The sequence below is a fragment of the Trichomycterus rosablanca genome, chromosome 25, assembly GCF_030014385.1.
Source record: "Trichomycterus rosablanca isolate fTriRos1 chromosome 25, fTriRos1.hap1, whole genome shotgun sequence".
NCBI lineage: Eukaryota > Metazoa > Chordata > Actinopteri > Siluriformes > Trichomycteridae > Trichomycterus > Trichomycterus rosablanca.
The window spans coordinates 437,501-459,784 of record NC_086012.1 but is presented as its reverse complement, the minus strand read 5'-3'; the positions used below and the strand labels follow the sequence as shown (position 1 = coordinate 459,784).

Sequence of the window (22,284 nt, the reverse complement as noted above, 5' to 3'; positions counted from 1 at the left end):
TCTCAGTTTCAGGTGATGTCAGGTTGCAGAGCGATGTGATTATATGGTGCTTTTGTTGCTTCTGAAAAATATCAAATCACAAATAAATCTGGACTTTCTGTTTTACTCCCCGGATCACAAATCATGGAGGCGAGCGTTGGCAGCGCCAGCCTGAACTCACCACCCTCATCTTACCCAAAAACCAAGATGGAACGATGGAGAGGAATCCGGCTCTGCCTGCGGTCTGTGTTAGAACCTGCTGACCCGCCCTGATCCCTCTGCCTACCTGATCAGCTCCTCAGCAGGAGCATTGTAAGGGATCTGAGGATTTAGACACGCCCTCTTCTCAAAGGTGTAGGATGACGTATTATTGGAGTATGTCAGTGGAAATTTGTGTCCATTCAGCATTTGTTTGATGCCCATGTCTTTATAGAGCTCGCTCTTGCTGGAACAGGACAGGACCTTCCTTAAACTGCTGCTGGAAAGTCAGAATTGTAGACTTGACACAGAGACGACTGTTCCATGAACCAAAGCACGTCAGTGTGTTTCTTTCTCTGTAGTTCTGCAGGTTTGGTCAAATTCAACCTTACTGACCCCCAAATGTAACTGTGCCCCCTTCCCCCCCTTGCACCCTAAACACACACACACACACACACACACACTGGCACAGCATGTCTCAATGAAGCTGAAAAACCTGTGCAAAATTTTCCACCAGGTTAAAAATAGCACACTGAGAGTTGGCACAGACCCCCGGTGCCCACCGGTCGCTGACCCCAGCAGAGTACACACACACACACACACACACACATATACACACACACACGCACACGCTACATGCATCATATTGCATCATGCATTAACAGTAGAGTCTGTGCCCACACTGCCCTCCACTGGCATCCACCTACATGCAGACATTGTTCAGGGTGGCATCACCTAATAAGCTTAAAAATATAAACTACAGGACCAAAAGGTGTCCACATACTTTTGGCATATAGTGCACCTCCTGGCATTGGCATGAGATAAACCTGAACGATTAACGTTGGCATAAATTCTCACCACGTGCACATGCACTTCACTCGTGGGCATTGAACCAGGCGTGGCGCATCCGAGCCGAATCGAGATCAAAGCCAACACAGGGTGCAGTGTTTACCCCTCAGTGTGTGTGTACTTACCCCTCGTGAACTCCTCATACAGGGCACACACACACAGGTCTCAGTGTGGCGCTGTTAGCATTGCACCCCGGCCGTGGTGTTTGTGTGGGTACTCGGCTCCTAGCGTGTAAACAAAGCCGCCGGCTACTTTTAGTCTGTGCCCCTTAATGCCCAGGCGCCCGGGGCCACCGCTCTCCCCGAAACACGTCATCTCTGACCTCACTGCTGTTTAAACACGGTGTTGCGTTTCATCTCGGGCTAGTTTCCACGCTGAGAGAGCACCAACGGCTGTAAAAGAGACGCTTTGTTCCTGTCCGGACGACGCCAGGGTAGGAGAGGATGGCACGGGACTGGTGACGTGCCCGCGCCTCATCCTCACCAGTTCAGACGATGCCAACGACTGACTGTCCAATTAACCATCAGCTTTTCCTTAACCCTTTAAAATTGGTTTAACATGAGCGCGTAAGGGAGTGAGCTGCACCCTGCCCACCACAGTAGGTACAGCTGGCACAAGATTTTGGGCCACAGCCTTTACAGATGGCCAAAAGTTTTTGGACACCTGAGCTGGACATCCTGTAACAAAACTACGTCCATCCATGCGGCTTTGACTGGACGTTTTGACTGTGTCTGTGGGAATTTCAACTCCTAAAGTCAGACACTTGTTGGATGAGCAGGCCAGGTTTGCAATCAATGTTCTAATTCATCCCACTGGTGTTGAGTGAGGTTAATGATCAGGTGTAATCCAGCATCAAGTCCTGCCATCTTTTGAGTGAACGGGCACAAATCCCCATGTCTGGTGAGAAGCTTCTCAGAAGAGCGGCTTGTGGGGCGTCCGACAAGCTGACTGTCAGGCATCTTAATACTTTTGGCCATACATTTACATTTTCAGCATTTAGCAGACGCTTTTATGCAAAGCGTCTTACACAGTGAGAGGAACATGATGAGCAATTGAGGGTTAAGGGCCTTGCTCAGGGACCCAACAGTGGCAACTTGGTGGTGGCGGGGCTTGAACCGGGAACCTTCTGTTTACTAGTCCTGTACCTTAACCACTGAGCTATCACTGGCCCATACAGCCTAAGAAAGTGGTCACAGCGACCATGACCAGGCTAATACTGATATAACAGTACAGATCTGAGGTGAAGGGATGAGGCCTGGCGCTGGCACCGGTTCAGCCGCCGTCAGAAATCCAAACACATCAATCAGAGGCGCAGCGGCGTTTCCTGAGGTTACGCGGGGGGGTGAAACGTGGCCCCGACCCCCTGCCGGAACCACAGAGGGTCTCGTTTCACTCTGCGCCCCCCCAACTGTGCCACGTGGAATTAATCTGCCTACATTACACAGCGGGTTAGAACAGAGAGGACAGAGCGGGCACGTATGAGGACCTAAAAAAAACACCAACCCACAACTGTACTGTACAACCTCAGAGAGGCCCCGGGGCCCCAAGGCACAGGGGCACCGGGGGGCACCAACCCCAAAAAACAAACAAAAATCTGTGTACGTTTCAACATCAACACACAGAGGGAATCAAACCTGCACAAACCAGAACACATCAATATACACAACAGGGTCAAAAGTGTCTGGACGCCTGACAGTGAGCTCTAGAACAACAGCCGTCTTTATAGAGCTCGCTCATGCTGGAACAGGAAAGGACCTTCCCTAAACTGTCACTGCAAAATTGGAAGCATCATAGATAATTTCCTTCATGTTACTGATTTGCTTTTTTTAGTTTTTAGTTTTTAATTTATTTTATTTTTATTTATTAGATTTTTTTTATTTTAAATGTATTTTTATTTTATTATTTATATATGTATTTATTTTTTTTATTTATTTTGTGTTTTTATTTATTTATTATTTTATTTTTTATTATAACTATTTTATTTTATTTATTTATTTATATTTTATTTACTGTATTTACCTGTGCTGGAGCTGCTGTGAGACTCGAACCTCCCCCCATGAGGATGAGTAAATAAATGTTATTTTAATGATCCAGATGAGGACTGTTATCAGCTCCTCTCCCTCCTGCACTGCTTAATATTTGATTCTCTCCTCTTGATGGCAGCATCTGCTTTACCCGACATGCTTTGCTCCCAGTGGCCCCCGGGGTACACACCAGGAGACTCACACACACACACACACACACACACAGTGAGGAAAAGTGTGACTGGCTTTATATTCACTGTAATGCCAAAAGTATGTGGACGTTTGTGCCACATCTGATGTTAAAACCTAAATGATCTTTTAACATCGATAAATACATAAAGTAATACATGAATGAATAAATAAATAAATGAATGAATGCATGAATACGTGAATACATTAATGAATATATGAATAAATGTACATATTAATGTATTAATTAATAAGTAAATAAATGAATGATTAAATACCTAAACAAAAAAATAAACAAATGAATGAATGAATGAATGTGTGTAAATGTATAGGTACATGTATGAATAACAAATTTATGTGTTAATGAATGAATGAATATATGTATGAGTGTAAGTATGAATGAATCAGAATGTATTATGGTTATAAGCAGGTGATGAACGTGGTTCTGATGTTTCTCCTTGTTCATGTTTCTCTGGTTCTGTTCCTAATGAACTAATGAACTGATGAACGTCTCTGCAGTCACGTGACGTCCTCTCACCCATGAAGACGTTTAGAAGCATCTCTGCGTTTCCTCTGGTTCTAAAGTGAAACTCTGATCTGAAACGAGTCGCGGTGAGAAATTCATTCTGGTTCCACCTTAACGACTCGGGGAGATGAGAACATTTTTCAGGAGCTGCTGAACTGTCAGTGATTGAATATTCTTTTTGTAAAGATGAGAAGTTCACCAGTTACTGCACCAGTTACTGCACCAGTACACACCATGCTGAACACCGTGCTGAACACCGGGCTGTGATTTAGATTCTCTTCACATCCTAACAACATTAAACTCAGGTTATAAGCGCAGAGGTCGCTGCAGAAGGATGAAAGTATGCACCTTCTAAATCCTTCTAACTACGAGTTCAGGTGTTCCAGCCACACCCACTGCACAATCAGTTATAGAAATAAATAATATGCTTCCAAATTTGAGGTAAATGATCCATAGAGACTTGATTAAAGAGTTTAGTCTGCATAAACCCTTAATCTTAACCTCACTTTGGGATTAATTAAGAATCGGAATCGGAAGTCAGACCTTGTTGTTCTTGTACTGTCAGCCAGTCGGCTCTCAAGTGGATTTTGGAATGAAATGGTGTCCACTATTTCTGCAGAAAACCACAGAAGACCAAAATAATCTGAGGATGCAGCAAGATCATGAGAAGATCAGTACAGTAGATGTTGAAGTTCCAGAGGTTTTTGGGTTTGAGGTGTTCGCTGCTCTCTTAATCGAGATGCCCCCCTTATTTTTCCCCCTGCACCTTCACGCCTGGTAGAGCTCAACACCTTCACACCGCTGCAGGTTGACATGGGCGTTTACGTTCTGCTGGGTAATTGCTCTCCTGAACGCCGTGTTAGATCTGTGATATTTTTAAATCCACGCACCGATATGAATACATTTCTGTTAGGAATAACTATTTTACTACCCAAATCTTCTCCAGAACACGGCTGAAGGTTCTACTTGTGTCTCGTTTATCCACAGAAGATCCAGGAGGTCCTTTATGGACGTGACGTGTCCGGCAGGTTTGTGGGGGGACGTTGGAGCTACTTTTAGAAGAAAATCTATCAGTCCTTTCACTGTTTCCATCTCAGAACGTCCCATAAAGGGTTAATGACATGGTGATTTTAGAGAACGTCCAACCAAAGTCCAACCAGAAGCAGGTACGAAGGCTTTATCATCCTTCATTTCCTTCAGGATTAATAAAGTATCTATCCAACATCCATCCATCTATCCAACCAACCAACCCGCCCATCCATCTATCTATCTAGAACAGTGCTGATCAGGGTAGCTGCAGGTTTTCATACCAACCTCGTAGGAGCTTCAACTGATTCCGCTAATCGTCAGTTTGGAAACCAAGACCATCTGATTAAGTGAAATCGGGGCGCGGCTCATGCCCGGTTTGTTTGAATACTCGCATGCACGTGGCTCTTTAGCTCTCTAGGACAGAGTACGACTGTCTTAGAATATGGGAACATCATCAATAAAGGAGGGTTTGCACCACAGGGTGCGTCTTGGCTGATATATGACCGTCTAAAGCAACCATGTGAAGCATTTTTTTGGACTGAATGATTTTGTTGCAGTGGATGTTGTAAAGATTGTGAAGATCAGCATGCACCATATTTGTTGAGAATGGGTTGAGACCGGGTCATTCGGGTGCTTGTTTAGTTCAGTGGGCATATTTTGGGATGTAAAAGAGGCGTCTGTTTGAGTCAGTGAGCCTCTCCCTGCACCCGCTGTTTCTCTCAGCTATAATTGTTGTGAATTTTTCATACAGAAGCCGTTGTGTTCTGGTGTTTATACCCTGGAGTGCGACTCTGATCAGCACTTTTACTGAACCGGCAATTAAGCTTCTGTCTGGTGTTGCTAACAGGGCTTTGATAGCATGAAAGGGTCTAATAGGGTGAAATAATTATTCCTTCCCACTGTACATGTCATTCCTGTCTTCAGCAGATCTAACCACAACTGTGTGATGACAATTAGCAGAGAAACGCACTGTTGCTCTTTCAGGAACCGCACTGACGTTAATTAAAAACTCATTTATTCACTCGCTAATAGACCTGCGTTGGTAGGTGGACTGATCTGTGTTCGGAGGGCAGCGGTAGATCGGCGGTTACGGTGCTGGACTAGTGATCAGAAGGTCACTCATTATCTCCAATTATCACTGTCCGGCCCATAAACAAGGCTTATTCGTAAGTCACTTTGGATATTAACGTCTGCTGCAAACGTAAATACAACTATAACGTGACTCCATCAGTGACCGCACATCCATGAGCGTTAATACAGAGTCGTCGGCCCTTCAGTACGTCCACAGGAGCGTCAGCACTTACGTTCGGCTTCCACTTCCAGTTCCAATGAATTTATTAATCATTTAAAGGCACGTCCACCGCTGAAGTCAAACGTTTACACACACATGTAGTGAATATGATTCATGATTTGTCATTTTCGCAACCTGTTTCAAAAGTACGTGGAACAGTAGTCTCTTGTCAAGGTAGAAAAAAATGAAAATGGACACCTAATAGTCAGAGGATGTGTCTGGATGGTTGGATGTAATTCATGAACCACAGAGAAAAATCCAAACAAACAAACAGAAAAGCAGTTCTGCCATAAATTTTAAGCTGATGGAATACAGGTGTTCAGGTGACTGTCTACAGTCAAGCAAGCTCAACATTGCTGCTGCCCTGCTGGACAAGCTCCTGCTTTTGTGTTCTTTTAAACTACCGTCTTGACCACCAGCATTCAAGGCCATGGTAATGTGACACTGCATGTGGACACTGCACATAGCAGAACAGATGATTATGGGACCCGGAGTTGATGCTCGTGAGTTAAGAAACTCCATTATATGCTTTCTGGGATCTGTACAGAGCTTTCTAGGCTTTCCCTGTGCTGATCATAGATTCAGTCAAACTAGTCCTGTTTATATGGACACAGAGAAGTCACCAAAAATGATGATGTCATGCAAAAATGTTTGATGTAACTGGAAACCTCAAGTAAGTTCTTGTGTGTTTATTCTGTCACAATATCAAAAAACTTACATTAAACAAATTTTTCTTGTTTAAAAAAGATTTGTAAGATCCAAATTAGTAACTGTTACTCAGAAAACTGCCGTGACATCAATATTAGGGTGATTCTTCAATTGGGGGAACTTTTACGTCCCTAGGTTATAAATTTGTGTTAAAAATACTTTATTACAAAACAAATAGTTTAGGTATTAAAAAGATCATTCATTGCATCAATAAAAAAATTACATGATTTCCATTTTTTATGATGATTTAAACATTTAAACATTAAATATTTTGCTACTTTGGCCTTTTCCCCAACCCAGACTTTAAAACTTCTCTGCTCTAATAAAATGCTAAAAAGTGATCAATTCATTATAAAAATCACAATATGAGTTTTATAATAACTTAAAAAGAAACAAAATGTAATTTTTTTTTCATATTTGTACAACCTATGCATATTTTTGAGCAATATATTACTGTCCCCAGCATTATTATCATTACCGCAGCAGTGTACGGTTTCTGTAGGGAATCATTTGAAGGTAACACTTGTTTATGTTGTAACCATGGAAACAAAGACTTGCAAGGAAGCACATGCCAGCCATGAGAGAAGATTAACATTTTAATGTCTGGAAATGTGAGTAATTTAATCATGTATTCCTCCTGATCATAGAGTATATTTATTCAGCGTCGTTACCATTTACATCAGTATGGCAGTACTTTATCAACAAAAAAAGAAATGTAAACATTATTTATATGTATTTAAAGTGCATCTTGTACTAGCTGTTGACTAGCTTTAGCAAATCCATATCCTAGCTAGTTTTTTTCTTTAAAAAATTAAAAATTGTCATTACCGCAACACGTCATTACCAACACATAATGACATTTTGCTATGCCACTTCGCAAATAAATATGAAATATTAAAATTCAATTGTGGCCATCATTAAGTCTTTGCTCTAAAGCATGTAAGCATTATCTTGACATAATTAAAACTAAATTATTACTAATTTTATTTTTCAAAAATTAAGATGGTAAAAAGAGCCCGCAATTGAAGAATCACCCATAAACACATCACCTCAACAGTTAGAACCTATACGCGAACCAAAACCGCGTCCCAAATCTTATACTACCGCACTAACTAGTAATTAAATAAGGCACCTTACTAAATTGTGCCGAAGTGCACTATCTAGTGTGTATGATTTGATTCGAGACACAACCTTTCCCTCAGGTTCTGTCAGAGTTTCACTACCCGACTACGCATGCGTGACATTTGAGCTCTAGCGTAGCATGAACAGTGGAAAAAAGGGACCCCTTTATAGCGCCGTGTCCTCAATAGCTCTCGCCCCCTACTCCCTACTCAGCTTAAAGTGCTCCTAACGATCTGTTCTGGATCATTTGGACGCTCCAATATTGTAGAATATTTCGGATTTTTCTATTACTCCGGATTTATATTGAAAATCACAACTTTATTAAAAGAAAACGATCCCTAAGTAGTGCACTACGTAGTGCACATGGTCTGATTCTGGACAGAGCGTGTTGCGCAGGCGCGGATGAGACAGGGTTAGAGACCAGTGTTACACAGCTCAGTATTAGAAAAAAACAGCAGAATCGTGCTGAGTTGAGCGATTTACTGTGTAAATGCGCTTTATATTATAATCAAAATGAGGAATTTAACTAGCTGACAGTGTCAAGGCGGAAGAACAGGTAATGTATGTGCTATTTTCTTGCCTTAAATTGGACAGTTTGTTCTTATTGTGTTGTGTGGATTAGCACACAAGCTAATGTAGCTAGAGAATCAGGCCTGCTGTATTAGCAGGAGAAAATCCAGCTCCTGTGTGTCTGATTCACATCAATGTTCATAAATACACGTGAATTTCAAATAATTACGTTTAAATAATAGAGTGTGCAATAGTAAACAAGTTCATTATAGGTAAATGCAGCACCAGGAGGAGTATTCACCCCCCACATGACTGTCACAGCCCAGGATTGATCTAGTTTTATATTTATAAGCTTCTTTTTTAATCAGACCCTGAACTACAGACTCACTTCACACCGAAAATCAGAATGTATTGACATTTTAAACCTATTTACACCCCTAAATCTCATTCCCCAGGATGCCTGACCAGCTCACAGAACCTGTGTGTTGATATCTTTCTGAGGTCTATCAGTATGGCAGGAACTGTTCACAGAACAAATCAAAATTATTATTAAAGTCTGATCAGGCTGATGAAAAAACCCCGGAATTTAGACGGTCGCTGTGGCAGTGAGGGAGTCCCGGCGGTTCCTCTTTTAGTTCCCTGAGTAACTTTAGAGGACTGGCCTTGGCAGCGTTGTTGTAATTTCATTTTTTGTGTCAAAATCTTATAAGTTAAGTTCACGGGTGTTCTAATCATGCCGGAAAACAAGTAAACAAACAAAACATAGCATCGTACAGAGGAGAGCTCCATGCGCACTGCCATTCACACATGTTGGACAGTTCCTGCCATAATGATAGACCTCACAAAGATGTACACTGTTTTGGTGAGGTTGGTGAGGTGGCCTGTTGCACGGAACCCCTTTTCACCCATGCACTCTGCACAGGCGCCTCTCTATCTGCTGATCAGGGTCCTTACACAGCGTTTGAAGACCCCACCCACATAGTCCGGTCATCCCACCCTAGCAGAGACGCGTCTACTGCAGGCACTGCCGATTATGCCCGCTAGATGGCGCCCAGCCGCCAGGTGGCAGAATTTCTCGCTGCGCCACCTGGGCACCACAGTAAAGATTCTATTCTAAATTCTTCCAGAAGAAATGTAGTTCCACCACAAGTGGCTGGTTGGTACCAATCTGCACTTTTTCTTTTGGATGACAGACAGTGATGGGTCCCAAATACTTCTATTTAAATGCGGTGATGACTTGTTCCCATGGAGATGATATTTTAGTATAATATGATGATTCAGTTTCACTATGATATGGATCTATAATCTGTTTATTTATGATTATTATTATTTCAGGCGTAGCTGGTGGGGTTGGGTGTGATTCGCTATGCCCCAGCGTTCTCCTCCTCGGGAACACTTCCACTGATTCATCCTTCCTCCAGCGGATCGGCGGGAACGTCCAGGATGAAGAAATTCAGTCTGACCATCAGAAAGTCGTTAAACATCAAAGGGAAGGACGAGCCCGAGTACGCCGTGTCTCAGCCGGACCTGTCGGCCAGTTTCTCGGCCGAACACTCGCTCTACGGCGGCTGCTACGGCAAGGAGATCGTCGCCGCCGACCCGGACGCCGAGAACCCGAAAGCGGCCAAGGGCCGGTCCAAGAGCGAGGGGCTGATGGGAACTCTGAAGCGCAGGCTGTCGACGAAGCAGAAGCCCAAGGTGAAGACGAGCTCTCCGTCCGTGTGTTCCATAGACGACGACGCTTTCTCCTCCTCGTCTGAGCCCATCACGTTCCGCGACCTGAAGTCTCAGCACTCGTCCCGCTCCAGCCATCACTACAGCCCCACGCCGTGGCCCCTGAGGGCCACCAACTCAGAGCTCAAAATGGACAAGGTGAAGATCCAGGCCGACGATTCGGCCTCGTCCCTGAAGAACTTCCTGGAGCTGCGGCGGGACGTGATCTTCCCCGATTCCGGGAGTCCCGAGACTCGGAACGGGGATTTAAACCTGCACATGGACGATCACGTGCCCGTGGTCCTCGGACTCTCGGCTCAGGACTATATTCAGTACACCATGCCTTTAGACGACGGACTTTTCTCCGAGGAGGACCAGCCTCGCTCCTTCTCTTTAGACGGGACGTCCCCGATGGAGGTGTTGGCTCAGAACGATGACGAGTCCATGGTGAACGACCTCCTGTCGCCCGACATCTTCATGGAACCGTCCGTCAGCCGGCTGCTCCTGAACGACGTCCTGCTGCAGAGCTCGGCGCTCGAACCCTCGCTCTCGCCCCTGCTGCCCCCGCTCCCGCCCAGCCTGTCCAGCTTCGCCTCCACCCAGGTGTCCAGATCGGTCCTGGAACATCTGAGCTTCGATCCGAACACGGCGCCGGGCGTGCAGCGCGTCTACGACGCCGTCCAGAGCAACGGACCCACGGTGGTGACCAGCCTGACGGCCGAGCTGAAGAAGCTGGCCAGGCAGGGGTGGTACTGGGGGCCCATCACGCGCTGGGAGGCGGAGGAGAAGCTCCTGGAGCTCCCGGACGGCTCCTTCCTGGTGCGCGACAGCTCGGACGAGCGCTACCTGCTCAGCCTGAGCTTCCGCTCGCAGGGGAAGACGCTCCACACCCGGATCGAGCACTCCAACGGCTCCTTCAGCTTCTACGAGCAGCCCGACGTGGAGGGCCACACGTCCATCGTGGAGCTCATCGACAGCTCCGTCAGGGATTCGGAGAACGGCGCCTTCTGCTACTCCAGGTCGCGCCTGCCGGGCTCCGTCACGTACCCGGTGAGACTGACCAATCCCGTGTCGCGCTTCATGCAGGTGCGCTCTCTGCAGTACTCGTGCCGCTTCGTCATCCGCCAGTACACGCGCATAGACCTGATCCAGAAACTGCCTTTACCCAACAAAATGAAAGACTACCTGCAGGAGAAGCACTACTGACACCCTCGGGGGTCTCCTGCGCTCTCTTCGGGATGTTTGTTTTGGTTTTTGGGACCCGTCCCGCCGTTACCGTACACGTTTTACATTTCCGTCGGAACATGAGGGTGACGTCTGTCAGGGGTTCAACTGGGATTCAACTGGGAGGTTCAAACTGAGAATGTGATTGTAGGGCTGAAATAATCGACGACAGGGCGACCGAAATTCCCCAAATCGTTTATTACATTTAATATCACGACCACATCTGGTTAGATTCTACCGTTGGGCTTTGGTTATGAAGCAGTTCATTTATAACCAAATGATTCATCGAAATGATTCACCAGTGAATCAGGGGACAGTAATGTTCCACATTTAAAATAATGAACTTTAACGATAACGAAGCATCAGAAACGTGCTGCTTTACGTTTATATAAATACATAAAGAATCAGTTCATTTAGAACCAAATGATTCATCGAAATGATTCACCAGTGAGTCAGGGGACAGAAATGTTCCACGTTTAAAATAATTCACTTTAACGGTAACGAAGCAGCAGAAACGTGCAGCTTTACAGAATCAGTTCAATTAATGACCAAATGATTCGTTGAAATGATTCACTGGTGAATCCCTGGACAGAAATTTTGTAGGTTCTTTTTATCTAAAGTGACTTACAGAACCGTGACAGTAAACAGTCTGAGCTATTGAGGGTTAAGGGCCTCGCTCAGTGGGGCTTGAACCAGCGACCCTTCGATTACTAGTCCAGTACCTTAACTACTAGGCTACACCTGCCCTACTGCACATAAAAATCCCACTCAGTTATTATTCGAACCTCAGCTCATGTAAGGAGATGATTCCTCACCCCCGGCTGATCGAGGGAGGCTCTCCGTGCGCGATACGGATCTCCGTATGATGAACGGTCTGTACTGTCAGTCAGAACTGAAGGTGAAATACGGCCTAGGAATGGGATACGACTAAATTAAGAGGGTTGAGTAGACGTTCCGGCCCAGTTTAACCCCTGACGTCTGTTCAGTGTTCGTTAGCGTAGCCGTGTGAGCGGATGGAAGGTCTGGAACGCGGCTCGATGGTTGTGTGTTTTAGTCCCGCATGCTCCTGTAGATTCCCTCTGGTATCGTTTTTGTATTTTACTGAAGGAAAAATGTGATTTTAATTCTCGTCCCGTCGATTAACGTTAGCGGAGAACGCGAGTGTGTGTGTGTGTGTTGGAGTGTGTGTGTGTTGGAGTGTGTGTGTGTGTGTGCGCGTGCGCGTGTGTGTGTGTGTGTGTGTGGTCCTGAGCAGCGGGAGCAGCTCTGTTTTGCCTTAACGATGTCAACATCAGCATCAAGTGTCCATCACTTTTCTGTGTTTGATTTGGTTCTGACTCTTCACTGTTTCATCTGGATCCTGGTTTTTTGGGAGGTGTGTGTGTGTCTGGGGGGGGGGGGGGGGGGGGGGGGGGGGGTATAAGGATGGGGGGGGTATGAGGTTTGGGGGGGTATTTGGGGGGCTTGGGGTGCAGATTTAGACGTCAGTAATCTGTTTTAGCGTCTCCGTCAGGTCTGATTATCACATCACGTTATTTTCATTCGCCAGGTTCAGTTTCATGTCGTTTTTGCTAATAAACAAAGCAGAAATGCTGGATGGAAGGATTAAACAGTTTAGGGAAGCACCTCGTTTAGAAGAGCAGCACATCATTAATATTAAACATTACATGAGTGATGGAATCGTATCGCCCGGCTGAAATTAAACCAGTCTGATGCTTGTATTGGATGCTTTTATTCAAAGCGACTTATTATCTCAGCGATTGAGTATTAAGGGCCTCGCTCAAGGGCCCAACAGTGGCAACCTGGCAGTGGTGGGGCTTAAACCAGCGACCTTCTGTTTACTAGTCCGGTACCTTAACCTCTAGGCTACAGCGTAGAGTAAATGTGAACAGTGGGGCGGCGCGTCAAAGGAACTACAACTACAGTAGGGAATTGGAAATGACTAAATTGTAGTCAGATGTATGTAAAGCACAAGGCCGCGAGTCCTGTCTGCACACGCCGCTAAATCCGTCAGTTTTAATAGCGAGTAATAATTAGTTTTAGTATCTAAACTAGGGAGGCAGTTTGTTCTAACCCGTAAGCGACCAGCTCGGAGCGCCCCGCATGATCAGCACGTCTTCCTCCTGTATGGATTAGAATCAGTGAAACGTGGTGAAGGTGGCACCGGTGTAGAACAGAGAGACGCTGAGCAGAAGCGGTTCAACATCCAGACATGCTAGTCGTGACCGATACTGGAGCACGATGCAAAACATCCACATCATTCCACACTGATCGTTCACATGAGGAGCGTCTTGTGCTTCGTTCCGCGCTCAGCTCGAGCGGTAAAACCTCATCAGCGTCAGATCCAGGGTTACAGCTCCACATGTATCTGTGTTTATCTGGATTCTCCTCCCTGTTTCACTTTTAAACTTGTGTTACAGCTCCAGCTTCTGAGAAACGGTGAGAATCAGAATCAGCTTCTCCCAGAGTCTAAAACGCTTCTGGTTGAGAATAAAGCTTAACGTGGTTTAATGTAGTAAAAGAAGGAGACAGGAGCACTAAACTTCTCTTCATTATTACTGCTCATAAGTTCCTCCACTAATCACATTCCTCACTCGCTGTTTTACTACAGTAAGTCACGCTAAGCGTCGCTTTTACCGCCTCGTATCAAACAGTTCGTCTCATTGGAGGAGCTGGAGGAGATTGAAGTGCCGCTTCTCATGTGACCGTGCCCTGAAGACGTGTTTAATCTGAATGCATTAAATTAGACTGTGTGTGTGTGAGCACCTGCAAGTACCTGCTGCTAAACCACAATATCAGCGTTCATGTATATCATCAGCGTTTACGTGTCACGTCTGTTTTTGATGTTTTTACTTACAGTAAAGTTTTGCTGTTATACAAAACGTCTTTGTGTGTTTTTGTTTGCTGGATCTCGGGGTTACAGTGACCGGAGGAGATAAGAACAAGCCAGACGAGCCGCCTGTTGGTGTAACTCCACCCCTGTCGGGGGTTTAAATTAAATTTGTGGGGTGAAGGTGGCATTTAAAACCATTAACAAAGAAACGAAACACTACAGTCAGTAGTAGCTGTATTTAAGGTGGAACCAGAGAATTACAGAAGGTTTACAGGTTATTTTAATAATCATTTAAAAAAATTTGCCTGTTTTAATTCTTGACCAGCAGATTAGTGAGGACTGGTTAATATTTTACTGATACAAATAAAGGAAAATAGAGAAAAACAATGAAAAATATGAAAATGAATCTGCTACCGGTCAGCTGGGCGCCCCCTAGTGCCTGCAGCAGACAAAATCGGCTGCTAGTCTGACTATAAAGTGGGCGGGGTCTTTGCGCTGTGTGAGGACCCTGGTTAGTAGGCCGAGGCTCCTGTACAGAAGTGGAGAAACGTGGAGATCAGCGCGTGACTCTCCATGCGCGAGACCGACCTCACGCACCGATCCATCGAAGTACGGGGGGATAAGAAGAGGCACATATACCCTTCCCTTACACCATCAGGGTCTCCAGCAGAGGAGGAGGAACTGGATACGACTAAACTGGGAGAAAAAGGATGCTGAACAGGACTGGAACTACCTGCTGTGCCACCCCACGCCACCGCCCCACACTTAGGGTGCCAAAACATTTAGATTCATATCTGGAAATGTGACGATCCAAGCAAATCCTGTGATGAACTGGTGTCCTGTCCAGGGTGTGTTCCTGCTCTGCCCCCACCGAGACCCTGACCAGGATAAAGCAGTGGTAAAATGAAAGGAAAATAAATAAGATTAAACACTTCATCCCTGTACGTGTCCTGGACGGTGCACCAATTCATCTCAGGGCATCACTCGCATCCCCCAGTGACTCGGCCAATCCACCTCCCGCACGTTTAACATTCAGCACCTCGCTGAAGCGTCGCTCGTGTCCCGAATCTAGCAGCGACCTAATTAACTTTAACCTCCAAACAAACGGAGCGCTTTTACAGCCGCGACAGAGTCGTTAAATTCACGTCCAGTTTGCACCTTCGTGTTTTATTAGAGGCGTTAAAATATAAAAGAGAGGAGGAGCGCAGCATCATGTGATCACTTCACTCAATCACTCATCCTGGTCTGGGTCGCTGTGTGTCCACTGATTGTCAGATGATCAGAGGGCATCACTCGCTCGCTCACACCCAGGAGCAGTTTAGAAAGGCCAATCCACCTTCCACATACTGCACGGTGGGTGGGTGAAACGAGTACTAGTAACAGAATGGAACCAGGATCCCCAGTGTGACCAGATCTGTGCCAGTGGTTCAGACCTGTAAAAACAAAAGGAAACTTCGAGCGAGCGACCAGTGGGATGAATCGGGCTCAGGACCTGGGCTATTCCGTCTGATTGGCTGCAGTGAAGAAGAGTCGACGATGGACGTCCTGAATCAGCAACTAGTCCCTGCTGTGAGGCGAGCCGAGCCACCGTGCCGCCCACATTGATGAATTTTTATTCCAGGTCTGATCCAAGTGTGCAGCAGGTCTGTATTTTTCTCAGCACAGGAGAACGGCTTGTACAGGGTAATAGGTAGAGAAGAGCTTCTTCAGTGCTTGTGTTCTTACGTTGTGACTGTTGTGTGTTTACCGGTTGTTTTACTGGTTTGTATTTGTGTTCCGGTGAGATCTGGCGTCTCAGTGAAGAACTTTAGACGTCGGGTGTAAATAATAAATAATAAATAATAAATAAGAGCATCTGCTGCTTCCTGTTTTGTAGCTCTCGCCTCCGTCTCATTAATTCGGCGAGCGCCGGAGTCGGAGAGCGTTCCCGCTCATTGTCAGAACCCGACGCCGGAGAACGGTGAGGCTTCCTGATCAATAATGTATCCGCTCGGCCCGAAGCTTCCCGCCGCGGTTCCTCGGGCGTACGGCGCGGCGTCGACTCCCTCCTGAACGAGCGCCCACACGGGGAGGCATGAAATTAACGAGGCCGCACGTTTATTCCTGCCTGCGAGTGTGAATCTCAAACACCTTTAAAAGCGGAAGCATCTAATGAACACCTTCTCACACCGGGACGGACTCGCGGCGCTTCATCACGGTCGGGGTGGAAGATTTTTACACAGAAACAGTCGTGAAGAGAAAATTACAAGTTTTACTATTTTATTACAGATTATTTTTACAGGTTTATTAACTCAGTCATTAGCCGCTTACAGCTGCTCTTTTCTTACTAACTTATGAGTTACACTGCGTCTGTACAGCAGTAAGAACTCTAACGTTTAATTCCTCGCTGTAAGGGCGTCCATACGTCCAGTTTTAGGGCAGACGGAGCCGTTTTTAACCCGCCCGACCGCAGTCCGGTGTAATACCTGGACAGACTCGTATTCGTCCCCATTTGTAAGCTAGCGGACGCTTGTAACGCTCCCAAACACGTCAAAATAAACGACTGCTATTTGATTGGTTTAAAGCTCCACCCTCCATGACCACGTCCACCACTTTACTGTAGAACGCCCGGCTCTGAAACGCTGGTTAAGTTTTAATAACCGTCACGATGTCCACACACCAAAACCAAAACCAGCGCCCAGCTCTGAGTGTCGCTCAGCACCGACTCATTTAGAAGATTCAGGAAAGATGAATTTCAGGATTTTTGTACTAAGTATCAGAAGTCGAGTCTAAATGTGGTGAGAAGAACCTTCATTACTGAGCTGATCTATACTGAGTTTAGTTTCATCACGATTAAATCAATTAGACACGATCCTGACTAACCACTGTCATGTTCTCCTTTATGGGGTCTGTTGTCCCTCTTTTTGGGGTCTGATGTTCCCCTTTAAAGACGTGATCCAGAGTTCTGTGGCTCTGAGGACGTTCAGTATTTCTGGATTTATCCTGCAGTAGACGCATTTTTAATTGCTAGCGTGTTGATCTCGGCGTTATCCTGATCTCTCTCCTCACTCCACTGAAATGTGGATTAATTAAGAGCCCTCGAACCGTGAGCGCTCCTGCTCCGACCGCAGCCGAGCCCGGGGTGAGGGCGCGTGTACTCTCCTGAGAACAGCCTGCAGACTTCCTGTTAATCTCACGTCCTGCTCAGACTACATATATTAATAATAAATAAATAATAACAGTCGCTCTGTATCATCAGCACTTTTTTATCTCTGAGCGTAAATGAAACGACCGGCGCCGATAAGAAGCGTCAGGCGTAAATCACAAGGCGACGCCCGTACAGATCCGGTAATGAGGTTCGGCGCGGGGCCACATCTGGATCGGCCCTCGTTTAAGCTCCTCTCCGGGAGTCGTGAATCTTACAGAGCGTCGCAGCGCCGCAGTTTTACTTTAATGTTCCGACTCACGGAGACTCGGAGCGAGTCCACCGGGGCCGCGGGGGCAGATGGTGGAACATGTTGGGTTTGAAATAAATATGAGAAGAGGACGTGACGAGGATGAGAGCGAGTCAGGAAACACAGCAGCTGATGTCAGGGGGGCAATAAAATACTCACTTTAAAATAAAGAAGAACGACTTTGTTTATCATTTTTACATCTACACTTGTTTGGAAGTTGGGGTCAGAGGACAGGGTCAGCCATCATACGTCTCCCCTGGAGCAAACAGGGTTAAGGGCCTCGCTCAAGGGCCCAACAGTGAGTCTGGATTTAAACTGACAATCTTCCAACTGATGGATAAAACGAGCTGAGAATCAAAATATATCACAAATGAAAAGGAAATTATTTGGTGTGTGTGATTCTGATAGGATAAGCTTGATTCTATCTGGATCAGACCAGGTCATGGGAGTGCACTGTTGTACTGTGGAACGGGCACAAATTCCCATACACAGACATAATTCAGTCTTGTGAGAAGGTTCTCAGTTAAGCTGCTGTTATTCTAGCTGAAAAGATCACATAGATGACGCTCTATTCTGGGACGTCCGAATACTTTCGGCCATAACGTGTATTTATATTTACAATTGTTTGGTTTTTTTTGCATTTCATAATTTTGATCAAATATACTGAACTGATTCTGAAAACAAAAGGTGCTGCGTTCAAAGCCAACATCACTTCTACCTGCTATGAAGCATGGTGGTGGTAGTATCATGCCGGTGGCTGGTTTGCTGCCTGTGGAACTGGTGCATTAAACAACCTCTTTCAATTCTGTCAAAAGAGCCAAGAACCCAATCAAGGTTTTTAACACCAAAACTATGTGGACATCCTATTCCAGCACCACAAGCATTCATCTGGACATTAATGTGCATGGTGATGCATGATCTTCCACCTGCAACCAGCATTCATTTCCCAGATTTGTTGACTAACGAGCTTGTAAATCAATCATCCACCAGTCAGAACTCAGTGAGTTGCCTCATCGTGCTTGAAATGGCACTGGCTTATATTATAATTTAAAATTAATAATAAAAAAAACATTTGGATTTGTTCCTATAAACGTTCAGGAGCATGTCCACGACATCCCAGGCACAAAGCCATTAAAATAATAATAATAATAAAATAAGCTTTAAACCCCCCCCAGATCTGTATCAGTGTGTGTGTGCAGCATGATGACAGTAATGGAGACGGGGGGTTTTAATGAGTGTGTGAAGCTACTCAGCGTTCTGCGTGTTCCTCACATTTATCCTCCGTCAGCATGTGAGCTCGTTCTAATGAGAGAGGAACGAGAGGAACGTTCAGAAGCTTCTCACAGGAGCACATTAGTGAGGAGAACCTCTCCCCAAACCAATTACAGATCTGGACCGTGATCCGCCGTGATATTAAACGCTCTCTGGAGTCGCGACGGGAGCAAAACGTCCCGGTAAGAGCTGCACACGCTGGATATTAAACACTCGCACCGTGTACACCAGGTCAGGTGATTAGATTTGTTTTAGAGCTCTACGTGCGCTGTAGGATCTCCATGAGAGGAGGTTCTCCCGATGAGGTCGGTCTCGTGCACCGAGAGTCACGCGCTACTAACCAAGGTCCCGATGACCCCACCCACTTTTTTTGGTCCCGTCTTTTTCCACCCGGTAGACTAGTGGTCAATATCGTCCGGTGTAGGCACTAGGGGGCGCCCAGCTGACCAGTAACAGAGCTGAGATTCGAACTCGGAACTGTCTCTTTGTTTTATTCGGCTCGAGCGAGTGTGCATGTCCCCGACCCGGCGGGTGATTAAACATTTCGGACCTGCTCGCCCGTCCTAATCCCCTCCGCGGTACCCGCACGGTGCAGCAGAACAGGAAGCAGCAGGCATCCCGCAGGAGCCAAACTCCCGGCCGAGGGTTTTATTCCACCGATGCATGCTGTCCCTTTCTTCAGGAAAGGGCAACTCGACGTGAGCCTGCGGGGCCCGGGGCCCGATCCGCTCCTCTGTATGCCGTGTGTGTGTGTGGGAGGCACAGATTGGGTCGGTTCTGCACCTCAGCGTGGGTCCCACATGGGGGGCGGACATCAAAAAAGGACCCAGACGGAGGCGCGGTGGAGACGAGAGGACACGCTGGTCAGGAGCATATGACAGGACACACACACTTAGATCAAAGCAAACGTATTTAATACGGGGACGCAGCGGTACATCGCAACCCACGGGGTCTGGGGTTCGAATCCCCGCCGGTCCAATCAGTCTAACCAATCCAATCTCCTTCATCTGTCTCTGTGCAGCGGCATCGATCAGCCAGCAGGGGGCGTAACTACAGCCGTTATGAGGAGGGTATAACTCCGCCGTAGGGGATTCCTCATAACGGCTGCAATTACGCCCTCTGCTGGCTGATCGATGCCGCTGCACAGAGACCCTCGGACCAGCCGATCATCCAGGACTGGTGGGCAGGACACGCCCCAAAAACAAAAAACTCAACCATGTGTTACCGGGTTTTTAAACATTATTTATTAGCATTTAGTCCAGATTTGTTTGTTGTTTTTACACACGGTGCCAACAGCACCCACTTGTGGACAAACTCCCACCTGCTGTAAGTGTAAGTAACAAACCAGGATGATTTAACGTGTGGCGCTGCGGTACCAGGGTTTACAACCTGCCCCGTACCCATTTACCCCGTATTACCCCGTGTGTCAGAGACGTAAACATTACAGCGTGCAGGGCGGCGGGATTGGCGGTGCGCGGACCCGAGGATTCAGAGCGGGAAGACGAGGAAGCCGGAGAAGGTGGAGTACTTCCATCCGCCCATCAGGTTTCCTCTCTCCAGCTTCAGGTAGAGTCGATCCTCTCGCTCCAGCAGCAGCAGGACGCCGTTACTCGCCGCCTCCCGGGTCACGTCCTGGTCCCCCGCGAAGGCCGAGATCACCGCGTACTCGTTGTGCATCAGGTTCACCTGCGGTCGACACGGTAACAGGTCAGGGGTTTAATACTGGCGGCTCACCACTGTGTTCCAAACTCACACTCCAAACAAACACACATTTGTTCAGACGCTTTCATTCAAAACGACTTACAATTATAACTGAACATAATTTTGAGCAGTTGAGGGTTAAGGGCCTTGCACAGGGGCCCAACAGCTGCAACTTTCCTTCTAATTACTAGTCCAGTACCCTAACCACTGAGCTACCACAGTCCTAAAACTTCATGTGAGAATCGTCAATCAGTCAAAGAAAACTTCTGAACAGAAGATTTTGGAGTGTGTCTGTAGGAATTTGTGTTGATCCGGTCACAAGAGCATCTGGGAGATCAGGAACTGCCCGACCTCTCAACCCATGTCTTCATGAAGCTGGGAAAAATGACCTTCCCTAAACTCTTGATTGTACTAACGATGAACGATTATTTATTTTGGTTAATTGGTTGATTGATGTATGGATCTCTGTTTAGTTGACTAATGTACAGATCTCTGATTGGTTGATTTATGCCATCTCACCTGAATGGTCTGTCGGTTGTAGACCTTGACCACGTGGAAGCTGAAGCTGTAAATGCCGCGTCTGGGAGCCTGGAACACGCTGGACTTCAGGTTAAAATGGTTCCCGATGTTGACGAGAACCTGCAGGAGGAAACGATAACGATCAGAAATATACGGACACCAGCAAACACTGTGTGGTCTAAAGTATCTGGACACCTGAGCATGAGCTTGTTGGAATAGTGACTAATGAATAAAAGTGAATGAGTGTGAGATGTGTTAGTGACTGGCAGCTTGTGTTCTCTGAGAGACTCCGGACTCACCTGGACCAGGACCGGGATGAATGCAGGGGTAAAAATGACTGAATAATAAAGCTCTGATAGAACGTGTAAACCTACCTGGTCGAAGTAGATGGTCATGGACTTGTTGCTCATCTCGGACGGTTCGTGGTTGGTTCCTCTCACAGCCGAGAACGCCACCTTGGCCCCCGGCGCCCTCACCGAGATCCCGAACGAGGAGGTGACGCCGCCGTCCGAGGACGGGTTCGAATCACACACCACCAGACATTTCCCCTCCAGAACCACCGGCTCCGTCTCATTGTGGGACTGTGAGAAGGAAGAGGTGATGGAAAGCTGGAGAAGAACCCACAGGAGGAACCAGGGAAGAACCGGAGCAACCGTCGTCGTCATCTTCATCCTGACAGCAACCAGGATGAGGAACCGGGTTTCAGTCAGAGGAGGAACCGGGCAGGAACCGAGCTTCTTTTAGAGGAGGAACCGAGCATTAATCAGAGAGAGAACCAAGCAAGAACTGATCTCTGTTTAGAGAAGGAACTGGGCAAAAATCGAGCTTCTTTCCAAGAAGGAACCGGGCTTCAGCCAGAGGAGGAACCAGGAAGGAACCAAGTTTCAGTCTGAGTAGGAAGCAGATAGAAACCGAGCTTCAACCAGAGGAGGAACCCGGGCAGGAACTGATTCTTGTTCAGGAGGAGAACTGAAAATGCACCTGCCTCGATCATCACCTCCCCACCATCCTCTCTCTCTCCTCCTAACTCTCTCTCTCGCTCCTCCTTCCTCCTCTCTCACTCTCTCTCTCTCACCTTCTTCATTCTCTCTACAACCGAGATCCAAAATGTACACACAGCTTAAGGACGAGGACACCAAATAGCCAAAAGTATGTGGACACCC

The 22,284-nt window shown here is 46.6% G+C and overlaps 3 protein-coding genes across 3 annotated transcripts in view; 2 read left to right on the top strand and 1 right to left on the bottom strand.

The window, feature by feature from the left end:
• The window catches only part of rpl7 (ribosomal protein L7), a 124,694-nt gene that overhangs the window by 56,548 nt on the left and 45,862 nt on the right, over positions 1-22,284 (top strand). The window lies entirely within an intron of this gene.
• socs6b (suppressor of cytokine signaling 6b) lies at positions 9,774-11,509 on the top strand. The gene has a single exon (XM_062987737.1). It carries the CDS (start codon positions 9,869-9,871, stop codon positions 11,342-11,344), a length of 1,476 nt encoding a protein of 491 aa, XP_062843807.1. The 5' UTR covers positions 9,774-9,868; the 3' UTR covers positions 11,345-11,509.
• Positions 20,133-21,857, bottom strand: cbln2a (cerebellin 2a precursor). The gene is made up of 3 exons (XM_062987912.1): positions 21,496-21,857; positions 21,122-21,241; positions 20,133-20,587 (listed from the first exon to the last, which is right to left on the bottom strand). The coding sequence occupies exons 1-3, from the start codon at positions 21,790-21,792 to the stop codon at positions 20,390-20,392; spliced, it is 615 nt and encodes a 204-aa protein (XP_062843982.1). The 5' UTR covers positions 21,793-21,857; the 3' UTR covers positions 20,133-20,389.

What these genes read in the sequence shown, in the direction of transcription:
- cbln2a (XM_062987912.1), bottom strand. Translation starts at nt 21,792, where the DNA reads ATGAAGATGACGACGACGGTTGCTCCGGTTCTTCCCTGGTTCCTCCTG. An exon ending in TGACCATCTACTTCGACCAG is followed by an intron (nt 21,242 to 21,495) that starts GTAGGTTTACAC and finishes TTCCTCCTGCAG; the next exon opens with GTTCTCGTCAACATCGGGAA. An exon ending in ACAACCGACAGACCATTCAG is followed by an intron (nt 20,588 to 21,121) that starts GTGAGATGGCAT and finishes TGTCGACCGCAG; the next exon opens with GTGAACCTGATGCACAACGA.
- socs6b (XM_062987737.1), top strand. Translation starts at nt 9,869, where the DNA reads ATGAAGAAATTCAGTCTGACCATCAGAAAGTCGTTAAACATCAAAGGG.